The 15,649-nt window shown below is 39.1% G+C and overlaps 1 protein-coding gene across 1 annotated transcript in view; it reads right to left on the bottom strand.

Moving 5' to 3' along the window:
* Positions 1–564: 564 nt before the first annotated feature.
* The window catches only part of LOC148865046 (succinate--CoA ligase [ADP-forming] subunit beta, mitochondrial), a 37,202-nt gene continuing 22,117 nt past the window's right edge, over positions 565–15,649 (bottom strand). Inside the window, exons 6-12 of the mRNA XM_088977711.1 lie at positions 5,918–5,992; positions 5,667–5,819; positions 5,409–5,543; positions 2,461–2,625; positions 1,513–1,635; positions 1,064–1,135; positions 565–908 (exon numbers count right to left, since the gene is read on the bottom strand). Of these exons, the coding sequence (XP_088833837.1) occupies positions 831–908; positions 1,064–1,135; positions 1,513–1,635; positions 2,461–2,625; positions 5,409–5,543; positions 5,667–5,819; positions 5,918–5,992 (801 nt within the window). The 3' untranslated portion in view covers positions 565–830. The remainder of the gene's footprint in view (positions 909–1,063; positions 1,136–1,512; positions 1,636–2,460; positions 2,626–5,408; positions 5,544–5,666; positions 5,820–5,917; positions 5,993–15,649) is intronic.

The raw sequence follows: 15,649 nt of genomic DNA on the forward strand, positions 1-15,649 counted from the left end.
ATTCCACTTCTTTATAGGGCTGTCGAAAGGTCACCGAGGGGTTTTGGGCGTTCGTTAATATTATGAATTTTAAATTCAATAAATAAATAAACAGTCTTGCTGTGCATTCTGTAAATTTACACGAGATTCAAAATTCTTTTTTGGGTACCAAACGAATTCATTCATTAAACTCGGAAAATCTGTTCTTGACAATTGTTCCTCTTCCTTCAAGAAAACTGTTCTCAATTTCTTATAAATAGTAAAACAAAATATTCTTAACCTTTGTTTAATTAATAGTAAAATACACGGTTTCAATCCCTGTATTACAGTTTGAATGTCCTCACTGACCCACCGCTGGCTCTGCTTCTGGGTTTAAACGGAGAAAAAGATGAACAGTATTTAAAAAAGGGTAAAATTGGTATTTAAAAAAATGATAATCTCTTTAACGTTTTCCATCTTGGGCATTGATGGAAGGGAGGTACTTGTTAATTTTTTTCAAAAATAGAGAGGAGGTTTTTGTATTTTACCCTAATAATAATAATAATAATAATAATCATGAGTATCAACACCTTGAATCGTACAATATGCAATTGAATATCATGCGTATTGATACTCTGAAATTCCCGCAGGGGGGAGGGAGTGAAACAATGATTCATTAATTTGACAATTTGTCCGTGTTTGCCACAGCATTATTCAAGATCTCTTACTTGAACCTCCATTGGAACCTCCTTTGAAGCTTCTTACCACTCTTCCCTTTTGCCCAAACCCAAATTCGTATGCTCCCTTACCCATACATGAAATTACATTTACAAGAAAAGAATCAAGTGTATGCTACAATATGTGGATTGAAGTTAACTTGCTGCTGCTTTAACTGCTTTCTCAGCTGCATCATCTAGATCTTCCGCAGTAATCAATGTCATCCCACTCTCCTATAGCATCCATTTGTGGTCAACAGCAATAAAAGTAACAATACTCTGATGGTTCTTTTTCATCTTCTAATGTTTAGAAATAAATGATAACTTGCTAAATTTCTAGTGATGATCAAATAAATTTGATGCTTAGTGGTGCAACGTTTCACATTTACCTTCAGAATTCTCTTCCCCTGGTCCACATTTGTGCCTTCAAGACGAACGACCACTGGTACTTTTAGAGCAACCTTCCAAACAAAACCAAACAAATGTTTATTACATCTGCAGCAAGTCAATAAATGACAGTTGAACAAACATATTTGTGATTACACCAAAAAGATGCTCAATGGGTTTTGGCCAAAACTCGAACTGACAGAATTTCATGTATCTTTTTCAGCTTTTCCTGATACAAGTTCACACCAAAATTTCTAATTTATCATTTTATAAATGAAAACACATGTAAAAGAAGAGTGATTGAGAGAAACCAAGTCAAATGAAAATACCAGTCAATATGAAAAGTGGCAGCAAAATTTGGTACTCTTCCAACTAGATTATAATTTGAAGGTGCTAACTATTTTTAGAAACACTTGACATGAATACATAGAATACAAGTGCAGTAAATCACCTGTTTAGCAGCATTGACAATTCCACTTGCTATTACATCACATTTCATGATTCCTCCAAAAATGTTAACCAAGATTGCTTTCACTTTCTCATCAGATGTTAATATCTTAAATGCTTCCACCACCTGCACAGAATATTAGAGAAGATTAATATGAAAATGAAACCTGACATAATTCTACAAGATCAATATGGAAGATACAAAGCCACTTTTTCTTTAGGATGTTGCATTGTGTTTCTTGGTGCTAACATGTAATTAAAAGATACTGATGAACCATTCAAGGGACTGAAAAATTATTGCAGCAATCACTTAAAGTGAAAAGCCAACTGCTTTCTTTCATTCACCTTGCTTTTTCTATATACTATGGTAGAGTATAGACTTAAAAGTACACATAAATGCCTTGTTTACACTAGCTTTCAAACAGATAATACATGATTACATGTATACTAAGTTTTATATGCACACTGTTTACTGCAGAAATCCCCCCTCCGGTTTAAATTAAGCTGTTAAGCCAAAGCTTTCCTTTTTGTTTTACTCTTCTAATCAGCATCAATAATGTTTATATAAAAGAAGAAAAAATGAAAGAACAAATACAGTTCTAACCCAATAATGAAGGGAACCAAACAATAATTTTTGGTTGGTCACACAGAATGACTCCAAAAAATGGACGTACTGTTGCAGAACTGCAAACTTTCCGTGGTTTGGCCAGAAGGTCTCACATGACCCCTCAAGTCCCCTATTATGTCTGCTATGTGATGTCACAAAAAAATATATTCTTTTGATTAAAAAGGTTCCAAAAGAGGTGCTTTACAGCTCATCTGCTGGTGTTGCAGAGTTGTTAGCAGGAAAGAGAGCAAATTTGACTGCTACAATAAGAACAGAGGCCAAATGAAAATCATGGTAAAGCAAGACTATAATGTACAATTAGCAAGCCAAAATGCAACCCATTACCTGGCCTTCTGAGGCATTGCCACCAACATCTAAGAAATTGGCAGGTGTTCCACCATGCAATTTAATTATATCCATTGTAGCCATTGCTAATCCTGCACCATTCACCATACAACCAATTTCCCCATCTAAACCAATATAATTCAGATCTACTTTAGATGCAGCAACCTGTAAATAAATTTAACACTAGTGTAAGAAACAAAAGGAGAAAACTGTATAAATAATCTAGATTTGTTTCTATCGTCTTTAGGTTTTTCTCTAGGTGTCAGAGTAAAGGTCTTCCTGACTTCCTTTGTGCAAATGGCTCAACATAAGAGAAAAGAACCAAGCTCAAGACTCATCATACAATATACAGAAACAAAACCATATAATACACACACATGCATACGTGTGCAAACACATGCACATACATATTAAAACTTGAACTATGCATAATAACTATTTTCTTCGTCTTGATTTACATTTAGTAAATAAAGAGAGCTAATGGCCCTCCCTCCCTCTATGTTCTCCCTTTCAGTTTCATAAACAAAAAAGCCTCTTCTGCTGAACATGCTCTCCAGGATGCCCTTCTGACATCCTGGACGTACATATGACATCAGCAGACAATGACCACAACTGCAAGTAAAAATCCTAAATCTGGTTGGAATTGTTTTTTGTTGTCTTTTTCTGATCATTTGACTCATGTTGATTGAAGTTTAAGGTTCTTTTTCGGGAAAAAAAAAAGATTGGCAGAAAATCAGAAAAATTCATGTGTGGTTGTTTGATTCATATGATGCAACATGAAGTAGTTGGTGAATAGGACCACTTACACAGTTATAGTACTGTATGACATTTGTTGATCAATGAATCAAGTCTTAATTTTTTGTGGAGGTCAGGTTTTCAGGTGAAATTTCTTCTATGCCACTTCTGCTGCCGTACCTGCTTTTCAGCTTTCTAGCTGTTTCATAATGACCAAACCTTAGGAACACCATAAGAGTATGAGCTGAGCAGTTCAGAAAGGTTGTGATTATCTTGCTTGATTGTTGTTGATAGTTTGGATGTATTTCTCTTCTGTCAGACATGCTGTCCCCTTCCTAACAATGTACAAGTTGATTGTTGAGGAAAGATTTCTCGTAAAAGCCTGTGTTAGGTTAATTTATATCTGAGAGATGTCAACTGATCAAGATTTCAGATCTCAGGGTTATGGAAATAGCCCAAATATTTAGATCACCACAATAGATATAGAAGAAGCCATTTTCTTAGAGTGGTCTCAATTTGGTAGTCTACGTTGGTGTTAAAGGGAATTTAGGTTTGATAAGTAGCATAAATCTTAAGGATCCCTCTTATTCTAAGGAAGGTTCAAAATATCGGTATTGAGTATTGTATTGGTAAACTTGCATATAGAAATAGATATGGATACACTTGGGAAATGCATGGATACAGTGGAAAAATGTTGATACACTTGGATACATTAGGAAAACTCCTATAAATCCCACAAATACATTAATAATGCTAAATTTATGGTTGAAATAACCACAAATGGGGCTATTTTAATGTACATAAGAACTATGAAGAAATACATTACAACTGAGCCCAGTACAGACTGTACTGTTGAACCCAATTTACCCCTGGCTTAGCTAAATAATCAGCCATTACATTAGCCTCTATCCCAACCCATTGTATTCTCAGATTCAAAGAAAGATAAGGAGTCAATTCTTTTTTTTGTCCTATTCTCTCTCTCTAGATTAACTAGAAAAGGGCACTATCGTCGTCATCTAAGCCTTGCCCCAACTATATGGGGTCAATTACATGAATCCTGTTTCACCATTCCATTCTATTCAGTGCCATCATGGTAGCTAGGTCAAGTGCTAAAGATAAGAACAAGGCTGTGGAGCAAGAGTTTATTACTGTAGCTAAAAACATCCCTGTGAGTTTTACAAAAATTGTTTGACAGTCCACATTGCAAAGCGGGTTAGCATTTTATTAGAAAGTCAGTGATGGAAAAGTTTTTTTATCTTCTATAAAGACTAAAAATCAGTTACCTTCTTTCTTAATAGCCAAAGCTTGTGAATAATCTATGCAGGATAGACATGCTCAAGGGAGAGTGTTGATATTATTATGACTCAGAGGTACCTGCGTCAGTTTAACCAATTCTTGGCTCCATAAAACCCAATTCTTTCTCTCTTCTCTACTATCATCTCTATCTCTTTGGTTCTTTCTCCTTCCCTTATCACCAAAGAAAAGTCACGAAACCATTACCCAATGATAGTCAAAATTATCCAGGGTCTAAGGAGGGGTAGACTGGATACAGACAAATAATTAATTATATACAGCATTTGACTTGATAAAAGTTGCAGATATATATTTTACCAAGCCCATGGGGTTATTTATTGCTCCTTTGCATACCATGTTGCATGGACTCTCCTAAATGGATGTGTCTGTGTGGGACACAAATTGGAGTCTAACACTCCATAGATTCATGAGGACACTTCTACATGACATTTCCTTTTTATCTCTATGCTTAATTGATAAAAATGAATAACTAATGTAGAAGATGAAAGCCATGTTTCATATCAAATGTTACTTGATAATCAAGGCGACATTTTAGACCCCTTCATACAGGTAATCTAATGTCAGAATTCAAAAAATCCTAATGTATATACTTTTCCACAGACGTGTCTGCAAGTCCATGTTTTCTTATCTTGCCAAGTCAGACTAGTGGATATATGCATCAGATTCCAACCCCCCTGTCCATGTCTATGCAACAATGTTGCATGGTCATGATAATAGAGGTAGCCATGAATGCCACTAAACATCATGATCAGAAGAAAAAAATAAATAGCTAATAAATAAAGAAAAAGTAATAATTTCCAAGGGTCCTCTTTTGCATATCCATGGCATCACAATGGACACGAATGATGAGCTTCACAGACATAGATTAACAGAAACTATAAATAAAGAAAAGTAAGAACCTCCCGAGGGTCCTCCTGGGATGAATCACGGAGAGAAAATATCTCCTTCTGGCGGTAAGCGGCATTATCATCAAAGTTCAACTTTGCATCAGCAGCCACCAATTGGTTATCAGATGTTTCCGCAATGGGATTGATCTGTTAAGCAAATATTACACAGAAACGGATCAATTATTGAAAAAAAGGCACAAAAGATGCTGTGAGTTGAAAGGGAATAAATTTGGAAAAGGTATGGACAAACAAAACATTCTTTTTTCCCACCTCCAACAATGTGCAGTCACACTCACAGAAAAGTTTGTAGAGCTTTTTCACTTGTTCTATTGATGCATTTCTATCTGCCACTTTAGGAGCCAAACCATCTACAACTTTAGCAGCATCTTCATCTGTGATTCCTTTAAAAACATCAATAGGCACCTGGTTGAAAACATAAGGTAAAATCAGCAACTAATCATGATTTTGAAAAAAAAAATGATAAGAATTGTCAATCATTATACGAAGATGAGATACATAACCTTAAGAATCATGTCAGGGAATTTCTCTGCAAGATCTTCAATACTGGTTCCTCCCTTCCTACAGGCAATTATGAGCTGGAGAATGGACATGAAGATAAGCACCAGTCAAATATCATAGACCACCACTATTATTATCAATATCAGTCATTTCATTACTAATAAATATGAATATATAATAAAGGGTCAGAAAATCATTTTTGATAAATAAAAGTGGTTATTATTAACAAAAAGTGCCAAGAGCAGACAAATTCAGCAATATAATGCAACAAAATATGATCTCATGAGCTAAAGGATTAGAAAGCAAGGTCTCCACAATTCAACGGTCCAAATTATGAGTATCAAAAAGGCAGAAACTATGCATTCAGATCTTTTTTTAATGAAAATGTGGACTCTAAGCCAAATGTGAATGGACATGAAGATAAGCACCAGTCAAATATCATAGACCACCACTATTATTATCAATATCGGTCATTTCATTACTAATAAATATGAATATATAATAAAGGGTCAGAAATCATTTTTGATAAATAAAAGTGGTTATTATTAACAAAAGGTGCCAAGAGCAGACAAATTCAGCAATATAATGCAACAAAATATGATCTCATGAGCTAAAGGATGAGAAAGCAAGGTCTCCACAATTCAACAGTCCAATTTATGAGTATCAAAAAGGCAGAAACTATGCATTCAGATCTTTTTTTAATGAAAATGTGGACTCTAAGCTAAATGTGCATTTTCTTCCCTTTTTTTCTTTTTTTTAGGCTGTACCCATTATCTAGTGTTAGTGTTCGGTCTGCCTGTTAGACTGATAACAGTCAAAGAAGAGAGAGAGAAGAGAGAAGGAGAAAAAGAGAGAAAGGAAAAGAGCAGAAGAGAAACAAGGAGAAAAGATTCTGGTTCGAATGAGAGAAAAAATTCACTCTCCCTTTCGACCAGATGTATTTTATATTACTAAAATAATGTGGAAAAGTCACGTATGCCCCTACTTAAGTTAGGGACATTAAATCTAACATAAACTTACACATCAGCACCTAAACACAAGCACAAACACAAAATTACCCCTACATACTCGACACTAACACTCCCCCTCAAGCTGGAGAGTATATATCATATAATCCCAGCTTGTTACATATGTAGTCCACTCTCCCCTGACTCAACCCTTTAGTAAACAAATATGCCCATTGGTTCCCCGCGTTGACATATGCAGTGTCTATCACTCCACTCAGCACCTTCTCTCTAACAAAGTGACAATCAACCTCTATGTGTTTGGTTCTCTCATGAAACACTGGATTAGAGAAAATGTGACTTACTGTTTGATTGTCACAGTAGAGCTTCATTGGAGCATCAACAGAGTATCGCATCTCCTGTAAAAGGTTCCTTAGCCACACTAATTCACAAGTAGTATGTGCCATAGATCTATATTCTGCCTCTGCACTGCTTCATGCACAACTATCTACTTCTTGCTTTTCGATGTCACTAGATTACCCCCAAGAAAAGTGCAATAGCTTGTAGTAGATCTCCTATCAGATACAAAACCAGCCCAATTAGCATCAATATATCCTTCTATTTCAAGTTTTCCACCACTTTTGTATATCAAACCGCAATCAAGAGCCCCCTTTAAATAACTCACAATCCTTGTAACCGCATCCCAATGTGGAACCAGAGTTTTCTACATGAACTAACTTACCACACTAACTGTGAATGAAATGCCTGGCCGAGTGATGGTTAGGTAGTTCAGTTTACCTACCAGCCGCCGGTATCTGCCAGAGTCTTCAAACACTACACCCATATCACTGCTCAGCTTACCACACTAACTGCGAATGAAATGCCTGGCCGAGTGATGGTTAGGTGGTTCAGTTTACCTACCAGCCGCCGGTATCTGCCAGAGTCTTCAAACACTACACCCATATCACTACTCAGCTTAGTGTTTGTTTCCATAGGAGTTTCAGCTGGTTTAGCACCTAAAAAGCATGTTTCTTCAAGCAAATCAAAGGCATATTTTCTCTTACACAAGCTAATACCATTCTTGGACCTTGCTACTTCTATCCCCAAGAAATACTTCAATTTACCGAAGTCCTTTATCTGAAAATGATCCTGCAAAAAGATCTTCAACCTGTCAATGCCCATTTTATCATTCCCGATAATGACAATACCATCTACATACACCACTAATAGGATATTCCCTACCTGAGAGTCATCACTGAAGACGGAATGGTCAACTTGGCATTGTTTCATACCAACTTCTTTACTACCTCACTAAATCTGCCAAACCATGCTCGAGGAGACTGTTTAAGCCCATAAATGGCCTTCGGTAGCCAACACACTTTACCATCCTCCCCCTGAGCAACAAACCCCGGTGGTTGCTCCATATAGACCTCCTCGAGCAGATCACCATGCAAGAAGGCATTCTTGATATCAAGCTGATAGAGGGGCCAATCATACATCGCAGCAAGAGAAATCACAACACGGAATGAACCAATCTTAGCAACCGGGGAGAAAGTCTTTGTGTAATCAATACCATAGGTTTGGGAATACCCTTTGGCAACCAATCTAGCTTTCAGCCGCTCTACACTACCATCAGGTAAGTACTTAACCGTATAAACCCACTTATAACCAAGAACCTGCTTACCAGGAGGAAGAGCGGTGAGTTCCCATGTATGATTTTGAGCCAGAGCTGAGAGTTCTTCTTCCATCGCACAGCACCATCCTAGAGAGGCAAGGACTTCATGGACATCCTTAGGTATAACAACAGTGGATAACAAAGAGATAAATTGGTGATGGGAAGTGGAAAGGTGAGTCGGTGAAACATAATTAGAAATAGGATGAAGGGTACAATTGCGCTTACCTTTCCGCAAGGCAATGGGAAGATCAAGATCAGATACTGGGGCCGGGGCTGGTGTGGTAATAGCTGTCGGATCTGTTGACGATGATGAAGCTGGAGGAGGTGCTAGTACATGTGGGCAATGTGTGTACACATGATGGATCGGTGGTCGTTCAACAGGTGGTGGCACCGGAGGCAAAGACTTGGTCACTACGGGAACAAGAGGAAGAGAGTCCACAACTAGAAGAGGAAGGGGAGGAGGTGATGAGGAGAAAGAAACATCACTGGACCCCAAGAAGAATAGAGTAGACTCAAAGAAAGTAACATCAGCACATACATAGGAACATCGAGAGCTAGGGTGATAACACTTATACCCTTTCTGAGTCCGGGAATAACCAAGGAAGATGCACTTAATACACTATGCATCTAACTTGTCCATTCCATGCCCTAAATTATGAACAAAACAAACACATTCAAAAACTCGAGGAGAGAGAGGAAACGGAGACAAGGTTGGAAACAATGTGGTGAATGGGAAATGACCATCAAGGATAGACGTGGGCATCCAATTAACCAAGAAGCAGGAAGTAAGCACTACATCACTCCAAAAGGATTTGGTTACATTCATGTGATGCATGTGGGGTGTAGGTACATGAAGTCAGATGGATAATGCCATGTTGGTCTAAGTAGTCTTGAAATGATGAAGAGAGATATTCACAATCATTATCATAACGAAAAATTTTAATGTGAACACCAAATTGGTTGCGAATCTTAGCATAAAACTTTTGGAAAATGGTAAACAATTCACTTCTTTATTTCATTAAATAAAGCCACGTCATCCTTGAATAATCATAAACAAAAATGACAATATTTATATCCATTGTATGTCATCACTTTATAAGGACCCCAAACATCTGAATGAACCAAAGAAAAAGAACTCAATACACGATTATCAACTCTAGGACTAAAGGGAACACGATGATGTTTCCCCAACTGACACGACTCACAATCCAAAATAGAAAGATGACACAACGAAGGAACCAAGGACTTCAAAACTTTCAATGAAGGATGACCAAATCGGCAGTGCCACTAGAGAGGAGAGAGGGATGATTTGAGAGCTATTGACGTACTTCCACCACCATCAAGATAATACAATCCACTAGCTTCATGCCCTCCACCAATCTTCATCCCCGTCTTGAGATCCTGAAAAACACACGAAGAGGGGTAAAAGGTAATGGAGCAATTAAGAGACTTGATCGACTTACTATCAGACATAAGATTAAAAGGAAATTTAGGGACATACAAAACTGACGATAGGGATACAGGGTCCAGGTCAACATTACCAACACCACAAATGGAGGATGTGGAACCATTAGCAAGGGTAACAGATTGTGCTGCTGAAGAATGAGAGAGGAAAGAAAACACACCTGGAGTTCCAATCATGTGATCGGAGGCTCCAGAATCAATAATCCAAGGATGGGGTGTGGATGCCAGACAAGCCATACCCGAATGTGCGAGAGTGGCCATGTTCTACTGAAATGTGGCCTGTACTAACCTCTCATACTCATCACGGGGAATACTCATCATCTCCTTCCCAGCAACATCTGTGGATGTAGGAGGTACCTGATCGGCTAAATGACTATCCTATCTGAAACTACTGTCACTGGTCACGGCATGATTGGCCCAAGTTGAAGGTGGACCATGCAAGTCATAGCAATAATTGATGGTATGTCCATCCATTCCACAGTGTGTACACCTCCTTGGACCCAAACTACGTCCTCTGCTACGGGCTCCCCCTGAATCTCGACCTCCAGTACGACCACCACCACGGTTATATGTAGGTCCACTACGGTCAGACTGAGCTCCCCGAGCTCCACCTCTAACACCATGGCCTCTGGATACTACTAGGGCTGATCTATCGGAAATATTAGGGTTCTCAATAGATCTAATGGAAATCCTCCTGAGTCGAGCAAACACCTCTTCTAAGGAAGGGAGAGCTGACCCTCCTAGTATCTGAGCCCGCAATGGTTCATATTCAGATTTCAGCCCCACCAAAAACCGAGTCACATCAAGTTGTTCTCTCTGTTGTTGCTAAATTTTGACATCAGAAATGAGGGGGTGATAAACATTCAATTTGATACGAATGTTTCTCATACTAGCATAGTACTCCTCAAGACTCTGATTACCCTGTTGTAGATTAAAGTATTCCTGGTACAACTGATATACTCTAGTTGTGTTGTCTTGACCCAAATACAGCTTCTTAGCATGGTCCCACACTTCTTTGGCAGTATCAAGAAACATGAAATTTACACTAATCTTGGGTTCCATACTATTCCATAACCATGTGATGATCTGTGCATCTGCTGCTCCCAATCATCATATTCAGGAGAATCGGTGGAAGGTTTTGCATCCCTTATGTGCTTCACCTTCTTCTTTGCCTTAATAAAGACTTCTACAGATTTGGCCCAAGGTACATAATTTTCTCCATTCAGCTTAATGGAGGTCATTTGAACATTCCGGTAATCAGTAGGGACCATCACACTAGTCTTGCTATCACTGTTGTCTCCCATTGCTGAATTCGGCAAACTGCACACTAGATCACACTACACCCTGATTTCAGCACTTACTACTGCTGCAAATTGCACTCTTTACAACACAAACCCAAATCTGAAACTTCCCAACATTGTTTAAGGAACACCCTCCCTTCGAATCACACTAAAGGGTGCACAAACCCTAGCACACTACAATCTGAAATCCCACCATACAGTTTGAAATAGACTTCTCATTTGATTCACACCAAAAAAAAATGCATAAAACCTCTTACCTGATCACCGAAAATCAGACCACACAAGACACCGAAAATCAGACCATACAGTCTCAAATAGGTCTCTTCTTTTGCAAGTTTTCCAAAGTATTAATCTTACCATAGTAAACTTCCCAACGGCAAACAGAAATCTTGGGGGGAAAGGTTCCAGGCTTCTATATATGGGAAACCCGAGGAGCAGAGGTAGAACAGAGGGATTTGAAAAAAGAGGAACAAGTAAAGGGTTCCAAATTCTCAAGTCAGGTTTGATGGGATCCAAGCAAACAGACTCAAGTGACAATAACAGTTCAAAAACACAAGCAGATTCATCAGCCCATAAGCCTATATGGAAACCAAAATCCCAAAGGAAGAACCAGAGAATAAAGAAACTTAGAAATTGACTCTTTTTTATAAAGGGAAAGAGAGTAAAGAGAAGGAAAAAGGTCTTAAAGAGGTTGGTTGCCCACCCAAATATCTTCCCAAAAAAATAACATTATTTCCAAAGCAGACATTACAACGTACCAATCTGAGGAATTGGGGGAGGACCCCATGTATAGTCTTCCAAGATGTTGTAAGAGTTGCCCATTGAGATATCTCAGCATCCCAACCATTCTCCAGATAGCGATGAATTCTAGTCACCACCTTGTGCAGTTGTGCCATAACCTCTCTCTCTCTCTCTCTCTCTCTCTCTCTCTCTCTCTCTCTCGCTCTCTCGCTCTCTCTCTCTCTCTCTCTCCAAAGGCCATCTCCATAACCACTTCCCTAATAAAAGCTTCCTTCTTATGAACTACATTTCCTGATCCTAGGCCCCCATCTTCCTTACTTTTGCTAACTATCTCCCACCTAACCAAATGATCCTTCTTCATTTCTCTTGGTTCCCACAAAAAGTCTCTCATCACCTTTTCTAACTTTTTAGTAGAGGTATCCTAAACACCAAGAGGAAAAAAATTGGAAGATTGGCAAGTGTAGCCTTAATCAAGGTCACTTAAACCCATAGGGATATGTAACTCTTTTTCCAAGTCGCCAATTTCTTTTCAAATTTTTCCACAATTGGATACCAAAAGTGACTCTTTTGGGTTAGCACCTAAAGGAAGACCTGGGTAGGTCAAGGGCCAAGAGGACGTGGAACAATCTAAGCAATCTGCAATAGCCTCTACCTCCTGATCCTCCAAATTGATTCCAACCACACACTTTTTTTCAAAATTAATTGTCAGATTGGAGGCACACTCAAAGGAGTTTATAATATTCTTAGGATTTCTCACCCTCCTCAGGTCACTACCCTCACAGAAAATAATAATATCATCAACGAACTGAAGATGGGTCACCATAACACTGTTCCTACCTATCCTCCAATTACTTATTAAACCTTCCATATCCGCTTTACAAATCATTCTATTGAACACATCCACCAAAAATATAGACAGGAAAGGTAAGAGTGGATTACAAGCTGAGAAAAAATACTTGACCACTCCATTAACTAAAAGTGAACATATGACAAGAAGATGGACATCCACTCAGCCAATTGATCACCTATCCCCAAACCCACACCTTCTTTTCTATTAAGAAGCTCCAATCCACCAACTCATAGGCCTTCTCAATATCCAACTTGCAGACAAAGCCTTGATTGCCTAACCTCTTCATCTCCTTCGTACATTCATTTGCTATAAGAATCTGATATGTAATTTGTCTACCCTGTATAGAGGCTCCTTGAGCTTGACAAATGAGGGAGGTACAGCTTTAATCCATAGTTGTCAAGGCAATGCCTAGGCGGGATTTCTTCTTGCCGTCAGCACCTTTTTCTGAGATAGCCATATGGGAAATAACCTTGTCTTCTTAAATTTTTTATTCTTTTCCTTCCTTTTCTAGAACAAAAATACAGGTTACACCCCTTCTCCTTCTTCATTTGATGCTTTTTTTCTTATCTTTTTTCTAAAACAAGAACAAGGGCTTGTCCCCATCATCATCAGCTTTCCTTTTCCTTATTTTTCTGATTTTTTTATTCTTTTTTCTATGACAAAAGCAAAGGCTTTACCCCTTCTTTTCCAAGGCAATGATATTTCTTAGACACTGCCTTGAAACGCTAGGAAAAGCAAGGTTACATTTGATACACTAGGTGATGCCTAATAAGCGCCCCCCCCAATCGCCTAGGGTTGCCTTGGTGACTTGAAAGCTATGCTTTAATCCTCAAAGATAGCACTTTTCCACAATCTTATAGATGCTAGTCACCAAACTAATCAGTCTGAAATCTTTGGGGTGTTTAGGGATGCCAATTTTCCTTGTCCTACTAGGCATTCACCCTCCCCAACCTAATCGGGTGGAATATGGAGATTGCTCTAGCAGGGACTAGGAGGAGTGAAGTCCTCACTTGAACCCAACCTTGAATGTAATATATAGGTGAATGCTTGAAGAATTGCATAAAAAACTAGACTAGATCCGTCAAGAAGTCTGTTAGGTGCTGCCTAACTCAGGGTTTGTAGAGTGAACCAAGCTCGTGAGGGAAGAGGAACTGAAGGGAAACAGAGAGAGGGGAAGAAAAGGGGATTCAGAGGGAGAGAGAGAGATTTGTTCAGATGGAATTCCGTGGCTCTTTATTTCTTCTTCGGGTTTTTATAGACAGGTAAGTTGTTTACAGTTGCAGTCTGTTACAAGATGGTTACAGCTTGTTGTAGGACTGTTATTCTGTTCTAACAGTCAGCCGCTTGGACTACATTCTTGCTGACGTGGCTTGTCCCTTTTTTTGTAAACTTGGTAGGCAGGCTGGCTATTCCTGTGCACAGGCATTGGTTTGCCGCAGCTCTTGGTCTTATCAATACCCTCCTCCTGGTTAAGCTGGACCTTGCCCTAAAGGTCAATATGGGGGAACTGGTGTTGTAGTTGTAGATAGGGTTCCCATGTGGCATCCTCTTCCGGTAGTTGTGACCACACAACTAAGGCTTCTGGAACAATGTGAGAGCCTTTTCTTACCCATCTAAAATTAGTGATACGCACCGGCTCTGTTTCTAGGTTCATGTCACTTGAGAATTTTGGAAGATGTGGTTGAGTTATAGCCTCTGGTTTCAGGCATTTTTTTAGAACTGAGACATGGAAGACTGGGTGCACTCTTGAATCTGGTGGGAGATCCAATCTGTATGCAAGAGGTCCAATTTTCTCCAAGATCTTGAAGGGTCCAAAGTAGCGAGATGCCAGTTTGTTCCATCTCTGTTTTTGTACAGAAAGCAACTTGTAGGGAAGCAATTTCAAGTAAACCATGTCACCAACTTGATAGTTTCTTCCCTATGGTGTTTATCATATGATTGTTTCATCCATTGTTGGGCCCGGAGTAGGTTCTGTTTAAGTCCCTGTAGAAGGCTGTCTTGATTTAGCAGGTGTTCTTCTAGTGAAGCTACTGCTGTGGAGCCCCTTTCATAGGGAATCAGTGCGGGTGGATCATGACCATATAATGCCCTAAAAGGGGTCATCCCAGCCGATATTTGATAGGTAGTGTTGTACCACCATTCAGCCCAATGTAGCCAGCTGAACCATTGTGTCAGCTTTGTTCCAGTGAAACATCGTAGATATGTTTCTAAGCAACGATTGACCACCTCCGTTTGCCCATCTGACTGTGGATGGTAGCTTGTGGATTTGCTGAACTGTACACCTTGGAGGCGAAAAAGTTCTTTCCAAAAGAGGCTGATGAAGACTGGGCCTCTGTCAGAAACAATAGACTTTGGGAACCCATGGAGCCGAGCTATTTCCCGCACAAAAGTGTTAGCTACTGTAACTGCGGTAAATGGATGTGACAGTGCTAAGAAGTTGCTGTATTTTGTAAGGCGATCAACCACTACTAATATAACTGATTTACTGGCAGAGGTCGGTAGGCCTGTTATAAAATCCATAGAGATATCTTCCCAAACTTGGTTGGGTATGGGTAATGGTTTTGGCAGGCCAGCTGGGGATTGGGCCTCATACTTGCATTGTTGACATACCTGGCATGTAGATATGTATTTCCTTGTGGATTTTAGCATACCCTTCCAATAAAATTGGGACAACACTCTCTTATATGTGCGTAGGACTCCTGAGTGTCCACCCATCGGTGTCGCATGGAAGTAATTTATGAGTTGGTCCAAAAGTGCTG

The sequence above is a fragment of the Nelumbo lutea genome, chromosome 3 (genome assembly GCF_056320005.1).
Source record: "Nelumbo lutea isolate HS-2025 chromosome 3, American lotus-T2T, whole genome shotgun sequence".
Lineage (NCBI taxonomy): Eukaryota > Viridiplantae > Streptophyta > Magnoliopsida > Proteales > Nelumbonaceae > Nelumbo > Nelumbo lutea.